This window comes from Python bivittatus, unplaced genomic scaffold (assembly GCF_059951505.1).
Source record: "Python bivittatus isolate LINGU-HERP-01145 unplaced genomic scaffold, Pbiv_v1 ctg000480_np1212, whole genome shotgun sequence".
Taxonomy (NCBI): Eukaryota; Metazoa; Chordata; class Lepidosauria; order Squamata; family Pythonidae; genus Python; species Python bivittatus.
In genome coordinates, this window is record NW_028277075.1 from 98667006 (window position 1) to 98687511 (window position 20506).

At 38.2% G+C, this 20506-nt stretch overlaps 1 protein-coding gene across 2 annotated transcripts in view; it reads left to right on the forward strand.

Annotated features, from left to right (window-relative positions):
• The window catches only part of GALNT13 (polypeptide N-acetylgalactosaminyltransferase 13), a 187306-nt gene that overhangs the window by 16493 nt on the left and 150307 nt on the right, over positions 1–20506 (forward strand). For both annotated transcript variants that reach the window (XM_025166288.2, XM_007427590.4), the window contains one exon: positions 5901–6147. In XM_025166288.2, coding sequence (XP_025022056.1) covers positions 6006–6147 — 142 coding nt within the window. In that variant the 5' untranslated portion in view covers positions 5901–6005. The remainder of the gene's footprint in view (positions 1–5900; positions 6148–20506) is intronic.

Genomic DNA, 20506 nt, shown 5'->3' on the forward strand with positions numbered 1-20506 from the left:
CATCAGTGGCCGTAGGAAGCATCTATATTTTTTCCTGTGATGAGGTAATGTGTCTGTGCGTGTTTCTGCGTTCCTCTTGTGTTGTGTTTATGTGTCTGTGGGCACTGGGAAACCCTGGGCAGGCCGCAAAGCTTCAGCTCTGGGTCACATGACCAGGAAGGAGGGGGCTTAAAATAGAGCCTTCCAAGGTGTGCCCAATGGCCTCTTCCATCAGGGTACACTGGTAGAATTGGTGAGGGTGGTTTTTCAAGCTCAGTCTTTCTTTTGCTGTTTTCTTCTCTGCGCCAGATTTGGTCCTGGTCTGTTTTGAGAGTTATGCTGCTGATGGAGAGAGCCCCAAACCTCTTTACCTAATTTATTTTCAGTTTGGGGGGGGGGAAGAATTAAAAGAAAAAAGAGTGTCCAGCTTCTGAGACAATTGTTGTCACTAGCAATTCAGCTACTACCTCTCCCTCCCTCCCCCCCCGCCCGAGATTTCACTGCTTATCAAGGGAGTGGAAGGCATTTTACCTATGCCTTAGAAAGGAAGGATTGTGGTGCTTTTCCTCATATGTTTGATGAGCTCCTGTATCTCAGATATGCTAAATAATTGTAGAGTCCCCTTCTTCCCAAGAGTCAGGATCTTTCCTGAGCTGTGCTGTGTGTGCCAATAATTCAGGAACTACCTGAAGTTACCTTGGTACCCTAAAAGTCAGCCTTGGGGGGCTTTTGCACAATGTAGCTCACTCAGAACTGTCATTAGTGTTTTGGACTTGGATGAAAAAGAGGGCTTTGATGAGGAGCAGTTGAAAATTTGTATTTAACTGGAGAGGCTTTTGACAATAAATAAAAGTGGAAGCAAAATCAGTGTTCCAAGTCAGAAAAGCAGGTGAGCAGCGTTCCAAGTGTTCTTGGGATTGTATATAAATGCCAGGTTGTTAGCATCCCTCCATTCCTACTTACGTGAGTGTATACAGTGATAAATGAGAGGCCTTGAGGGAGATTGAATAGCTGTGAGTTTAGAAAACTAAACGAGGAGGATTAGACCTTGTTTTAACCCAGAATGTACATTATTAAAATGTAACTAAATCATGAATCAGGACAATTATAATCCTCTTTAAGGGTGATTGAGGGAATAGTAATTTATTTCTGTAATTCTCCTGTCCTTGGTTCAGGACTCATGATTTACATGGTTTTTATAGTTGGTCATGCTGCCAGCAAATTGATTTTACTTTTAGGCAAGAACCATTCTGCAGATAGCATGTTATCACATATTACTTATGCCTCCATTGTAATGCAGCTTTCAGGCTTTTTACCTTGCTAACAACAACTTTTAACCAGCACTGCTTTTATAACTCTTCAGTAATGAGTTCTGTAAAAGCCCCAATTCATGAACTTTTTGCACATTCCCTTCTTCAATTATGAAGCACTGCATTCCAAAGATAAACGCTCATTTTGAGTTTAACTGTTCTGTTGCCAGTCCTGATGCTAACCAGTATTGATTTACAAAATGTATGTGTCTTGAGGGTCTACAAATTCCCACCTGCTCTGATATTTTATGTTAGAAAATGCAGTGTTCCTTTGCATTACAGTTCAATTAAAAGGCACTTAAGTTGTTTTGAAAAGAGCGTGGTTGGAAGCCAAGGCCTATGTATATTGAATCTGTGATGTAGCTGCCAGTGTCTCTTGGGATGCTGACCCAAGGCATCTAGTACTGTAGTGAGAAGGAAATTAAAGAGTCATGAACCTAATAGGCTGAATGATGTTCTGAAATTGTTCAGGCACCTTCTGGTCTGCTGCATCCTTTCTCTCTTGTATGTTTTCTTCTCTGTTTCAGGAATATATAAGTCTGAATGTATTGTTGTTGTAGTTGTTCAGTTGTTAAGTCGTGTCCGACTCTTCGTGACCCCATGAACCATATTGTGCCAGGCCTTCCTGTCCTTCACTGCCTCCCTGAGTTTGCTCAGTTTCATGTTCATTGCTTCAGTGATGCTATCTAACCATCTTATCCTCTGCCGTCCTCTTTTCCTTTTGCCTTCAATCTTTCCCAGCATCAGGGTCTTTTCCAAAGAGTCCTCTCTTCGCATTAGGTGACCAAAGTAACTGAGCTTGAGCTTCATTATCAATCCTTCCAATGAGCAATCAGGGTTGATTTCCTTTAAGATTGACTGGTTTGACCTCCTAGCAGTCCAGGGGACTCTTAAGAGTTCAAAGGCTGTGTAAGTAATATATTACTTACGGTAAAAATATTATATTGAAGAGTATCTCAATGAGATTTTAAGTTCATTGAGGGATTTAGAAATACAATAGTAAGAAAATTATATAGGTGTTTCTTGGGCTGTAATTGCTTCCATTTCAGCCCAGAGCCTTTTATAGAATAGATTAAAGAACTTAATGAAAGGAGCATTTCCTGTCCCTTCCTCCTCATTGCAGTCACCTACACTCCTCCCCATCCCAAGGTTGAGAGCGTTTTGTGGAAAATAGAAGATGAGGCATTGGAGAAGGAGAGAAACAATCCAAAATCAGCATGGGTTCCAAACGTGAGCTATTTGGGGAAAGTCACAAATGGAAACCCCTCCATTTCTGTCCAACCTCACCCCATCTCCATCCTCTGGAAGTGGTTTTTGGTGGAGGCAGCGGGAATGGAGGCAAAGTTTTTCTAGCAGTGGAAGGCAGGGGCAAACATTTCTTCTATCCACTTCTTTATATTAACATACCTTAGAATCCAAACCTATTTGCCTTAAGTGTTAGATATTTCATTTTCTCATATATTATAAATACCATTTTGAAGGCTTTTAAGATTGGGTATATGATATGAATTTACGCACTTCGCATATTCTTCTTGCTGCAGGGAGCAAGTCATGACTGAAGTGGGAAATCATCTATGTCTTTTTTCAGGGATAGGATCCATTTGACAGATTCTATCACAAAACTCCGATAACTTTTCTAGCTGTGTGGTAAATCTTGCTCTAAATGTTACCTATGTAAATTATTTAGGCTGGGATTACTAAACATACAAGATAGCAGTGTGTGAGTTTGCTGGATGCTTTCTCTGCTGAGTTTTTTTTAATAAAGGAAAGTCATGGAGAACAGCAGGCTTGGTTATCAAATAGTGTGCAAGCTGCTGATTCCACAGGGATAGGTTAAACACAGTCTTTTGTCAAAGTTATCTTAAGATAGTTCCCTAAAAAACAGGAAACAGACACACAGCATTCCCCTGACACATAACCACACAAAAATGTATTTTCACCTTCCACTCAGGAGGCACACACACATCCTTCCCCTCTCTTGCACTGTCTGTCATATCCACAGGCATTTGTGCATACACACAACTCTATAGGCCTTCCTTCCTCCAACCCCTTGTGTTGACCATGAAAATCCCCTTTTTCTAGGAAGGTTAGTAGGGAAAAAAATTCCAATTTCACAATAGGATCTCCCTTACTGCATAGCAAGGGAAAATCCTAGTTTTCAGTACTGGGTGTCACTTCTCCCACCATGCTTTCAGTGGCTTGTCTCTGAGCATGGCTGCTAATGTGCTGTAGCTGGAGAGAAAGGAGACCTTAAAGAATAGCAGTTGTATTAGCAGCTGTGCTCAGAGATGGATATATAAAGCATAGTGTTAAAAAGACTTTTTACGGAGATTGGTGAAGCTGGTGACAAAGAAGTTTCAAGATGGGAGACAGATAAGGTCCATTTAGCCATAAGTGAACTGAAATGTAGTTTGAGCAATCAGGCACATGTTTTAAATCAGGAGTATACAACCCAAAGCTGGAAATCACAGAGCCCTTTCAAACATTGCATGGAATTATAATTTTTAATATGAGTGGGAAAATTAACTATATGGGAATAAACCGTTTAACTGAATTTAATAAAATACAGTTTTCATTAATGTATTATAAAGGAATTTGCTTTAATTATTTTGTTTTGTTGGAATTTATTTATTTTTTTTTAAATTAAAACTTATTTTACTGTATTGCTGTTGAATATATAGAGTTGCTGCCAGTGGTGACTCTCTAAAACAGAGTTTCTCAACCTTGGTAACTTGAAGATGTGTGGACTTGCAGAATTCCCCAGCCAGCTTTTGCCGGCCTGGGAATTCTGGGAGTTGAAGTCCACACATCTTCAAGTTGCCAAGGTTGAGAAACATTACTCTAACAGGTTGCGCTTAAAAGAATGAGTGAATTAATGCAAATTTAAATAGTTGATTTTTATAAGTAGAATCACTTTCCATTATGATAAAACCATAACAGTATGGTTTCACGATATGGTTTCACAATATGGGCGGTGACAAATTTGATTAATAATTAATCATATATAATAATAATAATAATAATAATAATAATAATAATAATTTGGAGAGCCCTGCTTTTGGGTGGTATCTTATACATAAATTATATACAGCACATTTTTAGAAATGCATTCATTCACTGCCAGTTTCAATGTGGCTACTTCTATCACAGATCCAATTACTGGGCCATTTTTTCTGATCTGTAGTCCCTGGGAATGGCTACCAAGGCAATCAAAACTAGTGCTTGTCTGTTCCTTTTTGGAAGAAAAAACCATTATTCAGCCTACCTTCTTTGATGCCTCCTCTTCACAATTTCTGGATTTGGGCTTAAAATGTATCCCACTGTGCTTGATTCTTCCAAATGTCCCAATTATGTCCTCATTCTTTCCTTTCTGTATTATGGCTGATTGGAGGCATTCCTTCAAGATACAGTGAATTTCAATTTGTAGAACTGCTGTTAATACATTGGAAAGGCAAAAGTTTACAAAATGAACAATGATAAAAGCAAATAGAGGAAGCAACCTCCTGCTAGGTAATAAATGAAAATGAATGAATTTAAATTTAAAGAAGCCAGCACCCAGTATTATGCTCCCATTTTTTTCAGTATGTCTATAATCTGCTTTTCACAATTGAGTCATCAAGAGATTAATTGCATCATTATTGGCCGATCTTTGATGAAAATCAACTGAAACTAAATTACATCATTAACTTACTTTTGAAAACCATATCATATTGTAAAAGTGAAAATGTTACAGTAATTGCTTGTGTAAAGTAAGAATATGCATAGACCAGCCAAGAATCCCACATAATGTCAACAGAAAGTGATATTTGAGGGGAGGAGCATCTAACTGCATGTATTACTAAAGGAAGAATAAAACAATATCTACTGTTGCTGGTACTCCATGTCTGCCTGCTTGAATATGATCAGCACATCTTTTAACTGTAGTTGACAACAATGCTATAGCATTTATCCATTTTCTTGTATGGTCAAGTGTTATTGCAACAAGATATTTCACTTGAGAGCTCATTAAATCCTAAGTTTATGGTTGGTCATTATTCTCTTTTTTGAGTCAGCATACATTTCTGAAGAATGCTTTATAGATATGCATAACCTGAATATGGAAAACATCAAAGAAACCACCTCTAAAATGTACCTGTAATGGTATGTGGAAATGACTTGCAAGATTCTGTTAATGTAACTTTACAGTAAAGTTATAGCTACTACTTCTGGGTGTTCTTGTCTGGACTACCTCACAAGGCTGACAACTGTGTTGAAAGTTTGAAAGTACATCTCTTTCCCCCTCACCTTTACAGTCCAAGAAACTAGGGAGGGTCCCTTCTGAGACATTTGTCACACCCATGTTCCTTCTGTGGGTTCAGCTGCCTCTAATCTGACCATTGCCTAGTCTGCTGCTCTTCCTCCTGTCTCCCAAGGTCATTTCCACATATCATTATACACCAGAAAGGTTCTTTCTTTTTTCTTTCTGAAAATTTGGTATGCATTTCTTGCATACTATGGAAAATGATAGGAATTAATAAACCTGTTCTAAAGGAAAACAGTAGTGGGCTAAATGGTTATGCTTATGAATTGTTTACTTATCAATTAATTCCATTCTTCTGCTTTTCTTTTCAGTGGGATGTTCTCATCTGTGTATTCGTGCCAGCTTCCTTGGCTTGGGTATAGCATCATATTAGCACCTGCCTTTACTACAGTCTGTAACTAATAACTAAATAAAGGATGCGGAGATTTGTCTACTGCAAAGTGGTTCTTGCCACTTCTCTCATGTGGGTGCTGGTGGATGTGTTTCTCCTGCTGTACTTCAGTGAATGTAACAAATGTGATGACAAGAAAGAAAGGTCCCTGCTGCCTGCTCTAAGGGGTAAGATGAAACTTGATGGCACTTGTTGCCACCCTTGACATAGCTTTGATTGTTGCTCAGCGGTGCTAAATGTAGTTTGAATGCCTAGGTAAAATATTTGAATTGGAATTGTTGGCAATAATGTAACAAAAATCCTTTAAACAACTCAGACCTGAATGTTGTAAAATGTTTTCCCGGTACATGGTTAGGCTTAAAAAGATATTAAATGCAGTGCAGCCTTCCTCAACCTGCTGCTCTCCGGGTGTCTTGGGGCTACAACATCAGAATTCCCAGCCAGCTTACTCAAAATCTGTGCTGACTAGGAATTCACAGAAGTATACTCTAACATATCTGGAGAGTAGCAAACTGAGGAATGCTGATCTGGGCTATTATCTAAGGTCTTTCCATCTGGCATTACACTCAGAAGTTCACAAGACGCCCAAACAGCAACTCTTCAGATTGAATTCTAAACAGTAATTCTTCCAATTAAATTTGAGTTTGGACATTTGCTACTGTTCATCAAGGGAGTGTAAACTGTTCACACGATTGTTTTTGGAGAAACAGAAACCTATGACCTTCAAGATAATCTAGAACTTTGCAATTTAAAGATATTGATTAGTAAAATAAATGAAGTTTTCTAATGGTTGTTTTTGGCTTTTAATATTCATTAATGTAATACACATTGTTCATTCACAAAAGCAGTATGGTTCATTGTAGAGAAATAAGTATCCAGAGCAAGTAATCTTTGTTCTAAATACCTATGTATGTCCATACCATACCATACCATACCATACCATACCATACCATACCATACCATACCATACCATACCATACCATACCCTTCCCTTCCCTTCCCTTCCCTTCCCTTCCCTTCCCTTCCCTTCCCTTCCCTTCCCTTCCCTTCCCTTCCCTTCCCTTCCCTTCCCTTCCCTTCCCTTCCCTTCCCTTCCCTTTTTGGTAAGCAACATTATGCTTGGAAAAAGAACAAGAAATAATAATGGTAATAAATTGATTAAACTTGTATGCTGCCTGAATCTCAGTGACATTGGGTGGCTCACAATAATCAAACAGTAATCAACAATCACATAACAATCAAATAGCCAAAGAAATTAAAGACACGAGAATATCACGAATTCTGAATCATTCTTATAGCAAATATAAGCAGCGGCAGTTATTAACTAATTTTAATCAATGTATAGAAAGCAAGAATTGCATAAACCACAAGCTAAAGAGGCAGTAAGACTGGTTTGATAAATGAGTCACGATCAATTGTTCTTCCCGACTTTTTAATATAATTTATAAAAAGAAGCCAAAGAGGTTTTGAGTCTCAAATTGGATTGGGATATATCACTTCTAAAAGGCCCCTTTAACTACTTTATTTATAAGAGAGAGGGGAAATGCAACCCATTGGTTTAAGGATAAATGGAGATGTCAACATATTTACTGATTTGTAGACTAAACATGAGAATAAATCAGTACTCTCTGCCATGCTGTACAGTATATAGCTGCATCCATCGGCCTTCTTTGCTAAAAGTGAATGTGCCTGATGTATTGCTTTAGAATGCAATGATCGGTTTCTCATTCCTTGAACTGGTTCAACCTGCCCAACTGCAAAGGCCAAAGAAACCTGATGCAGCAAAAATGTCTTCTTTTTTTTTTCCAATCTATCCAAAAGATTGGAAAATACTGTTTTGTTTATTTGAATCTTTTAAGGAGAATTATTATTATTATATTGAATTAATTAAGCTAGGGCATGAACTAGTTCATGAATATTATATCATGAATGGTTCATTCAACTTCAGAATTTATTACAAAAATAATTAAATCTGATACTTACACAGTGCAGTATTTCTTATTAAATCCCAGCACAGTTCTGTTCTATGAGCACATACTATAATGGGACTTAGCAATGCTCGCCTGCTGTTTCCATGTGATTGTTTCAGTGGTTGTCTACTCTTCTTTGCTGGAGGTTGTAGCCATATCCTTTCACCTGTTACACATCTAGAAATATGGTTGTGTCTGTAGAGAGCATTTTGTTTAGAGCTTTGCTTTTAGACAATGCATTTTGAAACATGCCAGGGGATGAACCCAAAATGTATGCTGACATATAATTTCCAAATTCTTCAAGTTATGTTCAAGGAGATTTAGAACTTGTACTAGTGAGAAATGAGGAAGCTGCCTTTATACCAAGTCTAGTGAGCACCATCTGGCTCAGTTTTGTTTACAGTGACTGTAGCTTTCTGGGGATCTGGACAAGCGTGTATTTTGGCCCTCCCACCTAGAGGTGCTGCAAGTGGAACATCTGCGTACAAAAAAATTTGCTCTGCCACAGGACAGCGACCTTTTCCGATTAGTCAGTGGCTTGAGTGTTCTGGACTTGAAAATTCTTTTACTGGTTATTGTATTGTGGTCTGGCAATATTGATTTGTTTTCTTGTAGTGATAATGTTTGCACTTTGCATACATGATACTCAGTTTAAAATGCATGAAATGCAGTGGGTTTTATGTGTGAGAGTTGCTTTTGCATTGTTCTTTGGGTGGGCAGAAGCATGTGTGAATATTGTTTACCTGGTTGCAACTTTTGTACTGGGGAAAATTTCCCTTTGCCCTGTGAAGCTTCTGATGTGCTTTCCACAGCAAGTCTTATAATCCGTGATTTAAATATTAAATGGAGAGAATCTATTCAGCAACTGCAAATTGATTTACTTGATCTTCAGGCATAATCTGTAAGACAGTGCAATCATAGACATATATGATTGTACTACATATACTTGTGCTTCCAGATCTAGTAATACCTCATTTGGACCCACGTTTAGCAGATGCAGCAAACTCAATTTCCATTCAGATATCCCCCCAAATAACAGACCAAGTCTCTTTTATTAAAAGTAGTGCTAATAAATTCACTTACAGTACATTTATATTTTTATATCATTTGCATACCGACATAAATATGTAAATGACATTGTTGTTGTTGTTGTTTAGTCGTTAAGTCGTGTCCGACTCTTCGTGACCCCATGAACCATATTGCGCCAGGCCTTCCTGTCCTTCACTGCCTCCCTGAGTTTGCTCAGTTTCATGCTCATTGCTTCAGTGATGCTATCTAACCATCTCATCCTCTGCCGTCCTCTTCTCCTTTTGCCTTCAATCTTTCCCAGCATCAGGGTCTTCTCCAAAGAGATCTCTCTTCGCATTAGGTGACCAAAATATCTGAGCTTGAGCTTCATTATCGATCCTTCCAATGAGCAATCAGGGTTGATTTCCTTTAAGATTGACTGGTTTGACCTCCTAGCAGTCCAGGGGACTCTCAAGAGTCTTCTCCAGCACCACAGTTCAAAGGCATCAATTCTTCGGCGCTCGCCCTTTTTTATGGTCCAGCTCTCACAGCCATACATTACTACTGGAAAAACCATAGCTTTGACTATGCGGATCTTTGTCGGCAAGTTGACGTCTCTGCTTTTTAATATGCTATCTAGGCTTGCCATAGCTTTCCTCCCAAGGAGCAAGCGTCTTTTAATTTCATGGCTGCAGTCTCCGTCTGCAGTGATCTTGGAGCCCAAATAAATGAAGTCTGTTACTGCTTCCATTTCTACCCCTTCTATTTGCCAGGAATTGATGGGTCCAGATGCCATGATCTTAGTTTTTTTAATGTTGAGTTTCAAGCCAGCTTTTGCACTCTCCTCTTTCACCCTCATCAAGAGGCTCTTTAGTTCTTCTTCACTTTCTGCCATTAGGGTGGTATCGTCCGCATATCTGAGGTTGTTGATGATTCTCCCTGCAATCTTAATTCCGGCTTGTGATTCTTCCAGCCTGGCATTTCTCATGATGTACTCTGCATATAGGTTAAATAAGCAGGGTGACAGTATACAGCCTTGTCGTACACCTTTCCCTATTTTGAACCAATCGGTTGTTCCATGACCGGTTCTGACTGTTGCTTCTTGGCCCGCATACAGATTTCTCAGGAGACAGGTAAGGTGGTCTGGTACTCCCATCTCTTTAAGAATTTGCCACAGTTTGTTGTGATCCACACAATCAAAGGCTTTTGCATAGTCAATGAAGCAGAAGTAGATATTTTTCTGGAACTCTCGTGCTTTCTCCATGATCCAGCGAATGTTGGCGATTTGATCTCTAGTTCCTCTGCCTCTTCGAAACCCAGCTTGTACATCCGGTAGTTCTCGGTTCATGTATTGCTGAAGCCTAGCTTGTAGGATTTTGAGCATAACCTTGCTAGCATGTGAAATGAGTGCAATTGTGCGATAGTTTGAGCATTCTTTGGCATTGCCCTTCTTTGGAATTGGAACGTAAACTGACCTTTTCCAATCCCGTGGCCACTGTTGCATTTTCCAAACTTGCTGGCATATTGAGTGCAGCACTTTAACACCATCATCTTTTAGTATTTTAAATAACTCAGCTGGAATACTGTCATCTCCATTTATGTCATTTGTGGAAATGTGGCAAATTTGGTTTTTACTGGCATTCAAGAGGAAGAAAAAAACACCCCTTCCCCCAAATGGTCTGTTAAATCATGATTTAATTGTACATTTGAAATAGCTTCCTGTGAGATCTGGAGAAGCATGTGTATCATTAAGCCCTTAATAACTTTAAAATGTGTGAACTGAAAATATATGTGAACAAATATTTTTGTAAGACTTCGGTAAAATGGGGCGTGTAGAATCTGAAAGATCATATAGCAAAATACTTTGTTCACACTTCCTCACACTTCCTCAGTCACACTTCCACTCACCACACATTCCCTCTGTTAACCATCCACATACACACAGCCATGCTTTCCTGATGTCCACCCCCACTGCCACCCCCCAGCACGCCACTGATTTACAGACAGTGGTATTCTATTATTATTGGATCATGGTGTACGGATGAATAGTAAAGTCAGCACCTTTGTTCAGCACCCTTGTTCAGTTTAGACAAGCCACATATTTTTCATACACACAAAGATCAAAAAGTTAGCAGTGTAGCATAGCAGAAACAAATTCCTGTACTGGCAGTGCACAAACCATTTTTAATTTGAAACAGCTGTTTTGAGTTTCAAATGTGTTGTACTGATCTTACTGGAAGTGTTCTAGGGTTGTTATGGCCATACTACAAATATTTTCAGTTTGATACAACCCTATTTCGGTAGGGTCATTTGAAGCTCAGGGCACTTCCAGTAAGGTCAAAATAGCTGTTTCAGATTAATTCCCCTGGCCCCCTGCAACTTGTGCATCATGGATAATATTCACTGTGACCTTGTTTTTGGACTACCCATTTTAATGTATATTGAATATTGTGTAAAGATGTCCCAGCCATACTACATTGTGACTCAATTTGCTTTTGCAGAGCTCGTCCCCTCTTTTATATACGTTAAACAGCTTAACTACTACTTAACCATTGTGTGGTGTGGCTGGTAAAATGTTGGACCAGAAAATTTTGGCATAGTTTTTATCTGCTCTTATCTCACTTGATAAAACTAGGACAACCTTATTTATTTTGTTGTTAACTTATTGGAGCAAAACTGGGTTGATCATGTGATTTAAAGAATAATTGTTTAAGATGATCTGATTTATGACCTCAATCCTCTTGAAGTCAAAGGGATTAAAATGTCCTAATTGGTATAGAATTATAGCTTCAATTACTCAACACTTTATCTTAATGTTATTTTACTAAATAGCAAAACAGAGATTAAGATGTGTTTCTCATTCCTGGCTGTGAAACATGAAGCATCTTAGTTTGTTTTTCTTGTCTGTTATGTTTTATGCTGTTAATTAGCAGTGGTTGGATTTGGAGGCAAATATGGACTGTTCACGAAATATTGCTAAATGCCACCATTACATTTTTAGTTGCCTGTTTTATAGGCGTCAGATGGGTTCCTGTTCCTGAATTAGCTTTAAAAGAACATCCATGTACACATGCACAAACGTAACTGTACAAATGTCCTCACCAGTATCACTCCATCTGCACAAGTCATTGTTATTATATCCTGACTGAGAGGTTGGAAATGTTCTATATCTGCTTGGTGCTCTTTCAAAGTGATCTCAACTCTAAGAAATGAAGAAATTAACTATGTGTTATCACAGTTCCCTGGTATTCTCAGGAGAAAAACTTTCATAGTATTTTATCAGTTTAGACAAGTGTAGCATTAAGACTCAAAGTGATAGGCTTAAAAAGGTTATTACACCACTGATAAAATTTTATGATCCATTTACAAGGATAAAAAATGAAAATATGTCTTTTCATCCTAGTGAGTAAGCGCTCTTAAATGTGTTGAAAAATCGATTTGTTTGGCTGTTACGGTATGAACAAATTGAGCATTTGGTGTGTCAAAAATGCTAAAGATTATATAGATGTATGCTGTTACCATATTTTTAATATGGTTTTGAATTTTTATAGTTGAAACACTGACTTCAGTTGAATTACTTTAGAACTGAATATTCTTGGATGTTGAGTACTAAACTAATCCTATAATTTCCTTAAGTAAAGAAAACTTCATCCTACTTAGACACTCTTCATTTGATCTTCTGAACCTCAGATGTGAGGTGGGTTGAGTTACGGTCTTCTCAATTATGGTGTGCCAGTTGAAGGAGAGGTTTTTCTTGTGCTGAATTTGATGGACTTTTCCTTGTCAAATAACAATTTGTCCAGAGTTTCTAAATACTGTTAATATTTACAGTATACTATTTGTTTTTGTTTTTTTGTAGTATATTATTTGCAGTATACTATATTTGCAGTATGCTATTTGTTTTTTACTTGGCTGCTAATGATATACTCTATTTTGTTGTGTTTTTAAATCATTACTGAGCTTGGCATTTTCAGGGTGAAGGTTAGTATATGGACATAACTTCCATCTTGGTAATATTTTGTAAATTCTGTGCTGTGAAATACATCAGCAATTTGAATTTAAATATTGCACTTAGGATGACACCAATAGTTCTGCCTGTCTGTTGGAAAATAATGCCTGAGAAACTGATCTAGGTAGGGTCAATTTTGTGTGTTCTTCCTTTGAAAGTTTTAATGTAGACTCCAAAGGAAGTTGTAACTTAAAACTCTTTATTACATAACAATTTTAAAAACAGCACTCTCATAGTTCTCAATTTCATCTCTCTTCCCCACTCTGCTCCCAAGTCTTTCCTCCCTGTCTGGCTGCAATACCTCCTGGGATTTATCATACTAAGCTATATCCCTCACTTTGAGAGATAGAAACAATGATACTGTAACTCTTCTGACATTAGAGAATATCGAAGTTCTAAAGTTGAAACAAACTCAAGTACACGGAATATTTCACCCCAAACTGCATAAGCATATTATGACATCAGATAGTCTTCTGACAAGTCTGCTACTTCTAGTTATCATACCCTGAATGAAGTTTACCTCAGGAGTCCAGATTTTTCTATTGAGCGACTTTCTCTAGTCCCAGCATCCTGTGACGTGGCACTTATCAAATCAGAAGTGAAGGGACTGATATCTCACTGCATTCTGGTTGAGATGGAACCTTTCTCAGATGCTTAACATCTCTAATCAAAAACTATTTTCTTTGGTATTAATGAATTCAAAATAAGATTCAGAAATACTATAAAGGGTAACTTAGTGAACATTCTTATATGTTGGCTGAAGTTTATCACCAGCTGGATATGTGGCAACAAAGCTCCCTTGAGGTAAGAAGAATCAGTGACTGTAATGACATAATGCTTGTTATATGGGTCCAATAATATCAGTGCCTAATCTGATTCAAGAATGAGATTGTAGTAGAAGAGGACATAGTGGTTTATCATTATGTGTGAGTTGAGCTGATACACAAACAGCAGAATTCTTGATAAAAAATTCCTTATGTGAGTCCTTATGTAACCAGTAAAACTTAGCCCACAGGACCTGTTTGTTTTATACAATATTTTAGTGCATTTCATGAGCTAACTTGAACAATTTGCACACTTTAGATTTACATATAAGAAGCCACTCACCCTGGAACAAGACATCATTGTGATTTTTTTGCATACATAAATCAACAACCTGATTAACATATTCTTCCACCAGTGAGTTTGATCTTAAATCAGGTAATAGAAGACAATCAGGAATCACATTCATTCAGTGAAGTTCTATAAAGGAGTTGTCACAATGTGCATCCACTGTAAAAAAAGGCAAAAAGCATGTTAGGTATACTAAGAAACAGTATGAAAATAGAGATGCCAATATCATAATGCCCTTATATGGTGCATCTGGAATATTGTGTGCAGTTCTGGACGCTGCACCTCTAAAAGGATATATTGCAGCTAGAGAATGTTCAGAGGAGGGCAACTAAGATGATCAAGGGGATAGAGCAGCTTCCCTATGAGGACAGGTTGAGATATTTGGGGCTTTTTGTCTAGAAAGGAGACAGATGAGAAGGAACATGATTGAGGTGTACAAAATTATGCATGGAGTGGATAAAGTGGAGAAAGAGAAGTTATATTCCTTGTCTACTTTAGACCAGAGGTCACACAATGAAATTGAATCCTGGAAGAATCAGGACAGACAAAACATTTTTTTATACAATGTGTAATTCAGCTTTGGAATTTGCTACCATGAGATGTGGTGCTGGCTACCAGCTTGGCTGGGTTCAAAAGAGGGTTGGACTAATTCTGGAATTGGCCATCTGCTGGAAGACTAGTAGGCTTCCTTGTGGAGTTGGTTGGCCATTGTGAGAACAGACTGCTGGACTAGATGGGCCAGGGGTACAATCCAGCAGGCATTGCTTATGTTCTTATTTTTCCACCACTTGATTTTGAATCACATCTGTTTTTGGGCCTCCATATTTACATGATTTAACTTAATTCCCTAAGTGCATTAATATATCTATAGATTCATTAGATATTTCCGTTCTGTGCCCAAATTTACACTGTTCCATCACAACATTTCTCTGTGGAACTGTTGGTTGTTTTCCAATTTGATGGTCCCTCCTAGAAAAAACATAACTCCAGCTGAATATTGGACAGCAGCACAAAAGCCTCAGTCTTGGATTAGTCCTTGTTTCATCAAGAAAATCTTAGGAATATTTTTTGGTTGGTTGGTTGAATGGGTGTCCTGTGATTTGGTGAATTTTAGTGATAACCAGTACAAGGCCTCCATGGAAGATATAATATAGTCATAGCAATGAATACCAGTCAATAAACAAGCTGCTGCATTTTGAACCACCAGCAATTTCCAAGTGATCTTCAAAAGCAGCCCCATGTAGAGCTCATTGCAGAAATCGTACCAAGTGGTGATAAGGACATGAATCACTAGAGCCAGGTCTTTCTACTCCAGGAAGGGCCCCAAATCACGCATCAAGCAAAACTGAACACAGGCCCTCCTGGTCATGAGTCCAGACAGACCTCCCAGTTCTCTTGGGGGCAGTGCCACCCCTTGGAGAGACAGCACTGGAACAGGCAGAGAACTGTGATGAACAAATAGTAATTCCATCTTGCTTGGGTTCAGTTTTAGCCTGCTTTATTTCATCCAGATCCGTACAGCCTCCAGATACTGGGAAAAGATTTTGACAGTATCTTAGCTGAGGCCAGGATGGTACTATAAAACTGAATATTGTCAGGATAATGAGCATCCTGGACTTCCAGAGAATTCTCCCAGTAGCTTTAGATAATTATTAGACAGCAGGGGAAAGGTACCAACAAGAGACTGGCTACTGGGATAATCACCCCCTATGATCACTGAGTGGAACCACACCCACTAAGGCTGTCCAGAATGATATGATAGTTGATAGTAACAAAAATCACTGAGAGGTCAAGTAGGACAAGAAGGATGCACTCCCCCCATTAAAGTCCTGACAGCAGTCATCCACTAGAGCAACCTTACCCTAAATTACAGGATTTTCACAAAGGGGGGCGTTGAAAAATTTTCCGCTCCTTAGGGGGGCGGCAGCTTCAAAAAGGTTGAGAATCACTGTTCTAGAGAATATATCTTAGGTTAGAAACTGCTGTTTTCCTTCAGTGTAGTTTACTTACTTGTATCCTTTCACCAGGCCAGTAAGTTCTAGGTTGCAAAAACTGAGATGACCAATAAGCTGGCAGCAAAAAAATTAAAAAAAAACAACCCTCTTTAAATGCCATCTAGTGATCTTCTGGAGGTTTGCAGCCCCAGTCTGGTAGCTCTACTTGAATGAAAATTCATAAAATCAGAAGCCTGAATTTTTGAAAGTGTTCTGCATGGACTGAAGTGCCATCTTGTTTAATTCATTATTATATTGGTGTACTGTTGATATTAGCTTATCCTGTGATGTGATTTTTATTTCTTTGCTTGTAATTGCACATACATACCAAATAAAAATATTAGAAGTAGTGCTGCTGCTACTAGTTGCATAACCATTTTGCTATGCTACATGCTGTCAAAGAGTTTGTTAAAAGGCTTGCTCCTCATCTGTTAAGTAAATGCTGCAGGAATAATTTTAATATGTTCAGGTTTAGCACACTTCAGGTAAAATGGATGACAGTTATTGCTTTAAGAGGGAAATCGTTACCAAGTTGTAATTTGCAGTAATTTGTTGCTTACTGTTGTGTTTGGATAATTAGAACTAAACTTGCCACTAAACTTTCCCTGAAGCAAAGAATGAGTTCATCAAAGTGGGCATTTGTTCTCTTTCCTTCCAGCGTAAAATCAGATGTGAATTGGTGCCATGCTTTTGCTCAGGAGAGCACAGAAGTGTCCAGCAAGGATAAAACCATAAACTAACAATTTTGAATGACCTGTACATTATAACAATAAAACAGCAGTGAAAAACAAAATAGAACAGTAATAAATTATTCAAATACCAGAGACGGCTGAAATTTAGTTCAGTGAAACAGCAATTCACAGCCCAAATGCTCTCCTGAAAAGCAAAAGCTTCATCAACTTGCAGAAGGCTATAATTAGAGAAGAGATGAAACAGCCTACTTTAAAAAAAAAAAAAATTGAATTCCCCAAACTAGTATGTGCTTTTTTTCCTGAGTACCAATTAAGCATATTTCTGGGATATTCAGAAACTTCCTAAATGTGAACGGGAAAAGGTGATCTTTCAAATATATCCTGATCCCTAATCATTCAGGTAATTAAAAAAAAAATCAATACTTTGAATTATGCCTCAAAGTAAATAGGAAGACCATGCAGGTGTTCCAGCTGAAACTCCAGTGAGATACGCCTTCCAGCATTCCTATTTGTTCCTCTTGCCTAGGAAAGCCTTTTTTTCTATCTCACAGTCAGGGTGTTTTGGAATGTATTTTGGTGATGGTTGTGAACCAACTTTATTGTCCTGAGTGATAGAGTGCTATTCCCTATGTGACATAATTATACATCTCTCCCTCACTCTGTAGTTTCCCTGTTTCTGATTCTGAAAAAGCCCCATGGGAGGAGTTTTCAGATTTAATTGGAATTCATTAAGTTGAACTGAATTCCTATGGGAAGCTAAGGGTGCTGGAGATTGCTGGGTAGATGATAGTGTGATTAATGACAGGTCTTTCTTCACATACACATAGAACGTGGCCTCCTTGCAACTAAAGCAGACTGCAAGAAGCCTGCACCCTACTCATGAGGATTTCATTGGGATTTATGTAAAACATTCTGAATTACCAGTTTCACAGAATGACATATTCTCATTAAAAAACCAAAGCACTGTGTGATAAAAAAAACACTGATCCCATGCGGATGTACATGTTGAGTAGAAAGTAATGCAGGAGGAGCGTTAGGAATGTGCCTGCAAAGCCTGTCCTTGATTTCTGTATAGTCATGATTCCATTTGCTCAGCTATTATCCCATGTGAAAATAGAAAGTAGAGATCACATAAAGAACATATATGTGGATTCTCACAGAAATGGCATCCTGAAAAAAAGTAATTCCGGGATAAGCTCAGTGAATACAAATCTGGTTTTCTTTCTTTTCCCATCAGTGTGTTTAATCTTGTACAAAAAGAACATAGAAACATTTTATTTTATTTATTTAAGAAATGTGTATGGCTGCCTAACTTGAACACTGCGACTTTGGGCAGCTTATAACAAAACATCAATAGATAAATTCCTTTAAAATAAAAACAAACCCTTAATAGGGGAATTTGACACAGTTCAAATGAAGTGTGTCTTCTTGGTTATACCTGTTCTCATGTTTCCAGTGTGCTGTTTTACTGTAGCCATTGATGGGTCCACATAGAGTCTAATCTTGAACACGGTCTAATATGTATTTTGTATATCCTGGGTGGTGCACCTAAAAAATTCCAAATGCAGGTTGACTGAGGAGCTAAAATGGATGAACCCAATATTGGGCAGAAATACCTTAATATGAGTAGCTTGAATGGGACAAGGAAACAAGCGGTGGAAATGCAAATAAAGCAGAAGAAAATAGAAAAGTAAGAAACAGAATTTTAAAATATGTGCCTTCAGGTTGATGATTAGGTAAAGGATTTGCTCAAAGCATGGCAATTCTGAGCCAGTGCTATTTAGTGGGGGGAATTTTTTTCCCTCAAAATTATTACCAGTGAATGGGGTGCTGGTGATGTATATGTGAATCACTTCAGTGACAGGCCTGACAGATACGTCTTCCAGGCACACATATAAAGATTCGGATGGTGCAGGTAGGCCCTCGAAACCGCTGCAGTGAGCATCTGAGAGGATGTGACCCTTGCCGAAATACACTTATCGGGAGTGAGAACTACTGAACTCAACAAGACTTACTGCAGGATAAGCATGCAGCACAAAGGGCTCGTACCAACCTGTTTCCTTTTCACAAAGGGAAGGAAAGAATAGTTTAGGACCCCTGATCTCTTCACCAGTGATGAAAAAATAAGGGTAATTCAAATCCATTTTCAGCGTTGCAGAAGCCCTCGTATGCTTAACCAGGGAGCTGCTGAGTACAGTGGAACTTGTTGCGCAATAGACATGTTTGCATTTATCCTCATGGAGTAGCCATGGGGGTGTGTGTGTACTGCTTTGTATGTGTATGCACATCACAGCTGTTAGTGAGACAACAAGTTTTGGATAGATAGATGTGAGGTCAGTTCACTGTGCAAATTGGGTCCCTTATTTAAAGCTGATTAATTTTAATCAAATTTACTAGACACGTTATTTCTGTAAATATTTATTTTTTCCCTAGTTATTTTATATACTCTCATGCCATATATGGGGACACACAGGTAGTTGCTTGTCGGGGTTAATGCATCTTCGGGATTGCTCTGAGAGGGATCTGGCAGTTCTAGATAACTTACGGACGAAAAGATTCTGTCTAATTTCCTTCTGGGGAGGGAGGGATTGTCTTAAATTCAAGATTATCTTTCTCTGAGGTAAATACACTATTAAAATTCCTATTGTCCTTATCATTCTTTGCTATTATTTAAGAGTAATTGCAACCTTTTGCATCAATGAAATAATGGAAGTTAGGATGGCCTAGCATATGGTGATGAGTGAAGTTTGCTATTAGGTTTGAACATTTATTAGGTGTCAACTGTCTTTTCAAGAGTGAAAATATTCAGGGTAACAATAATACTGTAAAGCTCTTACTGCAAAAAATGTATAATTTACTAAGGCTGGCCAGCGCTTCACAGCATGCAGGAGCATTCATGGAGTACCTCTCAGCAGCTGCATCTTTTCCTGGGACTGTAGGATATAAGGAATTGCTGACTGGTGCTATGTGTGCTCCAAAACATCCCCCCCTCTTTTGAATCTGAAGTGGTCAGAGCCTGGCAATTGACCCTTTAAGATACCATATCGACTGTTTGATGTTAGGCTGTCAGTTTAAAAATTCAAAGACCGTTGGCTGGATAAATGTACATATTGCAAAACTTAAATGAAAGTGTCACTTGGCAGATTCTGAGAAGGGAAAACATTCTCTTATAATTAAATATGCAGTTCTAAGAAATTCTAATTCAAAGAAGGAAGTAAGGCTATTTAATATTTTCTCAAGTTTGGGAAGATCATTGTTCATATTACTACAATATGTAAAGGCTTAAATAAGTAATTTGATGATGGTGATGATGTGCCTATCAAGTTGGTGTTGACTCTTAGTGACTTCATAGATAGATTTTCTCCAGGATGATCTGTTAAAAGTATGTGAATTACTGCACAAAATCAAGTGAGCACTGACTGTTCATTGAGTCTTGCTATTCTGTGGAAAACCATAACAGTTTCATGTTGCTTTCCCTTCCTATACATACATAAATTTAGTACACTTTTTTACTTTCATGTATTTATAGGAAGGGAAAGCAATCTTAAGGAACCCAGTTTAGAAATTCAGACAGTCATTTCCTCTTTGTGCGTTCATGACCCATGTGTTTTGCAATTAATCCATATAATTGTGTGATTTTAGAAGAAAATTGCCTGCTGCAAGCTATGACCATGTGCAGGCATGTTCACATGGATTATTTTTTCCACATGACCTTATAATTTGGGGCTATTTTGTGACTA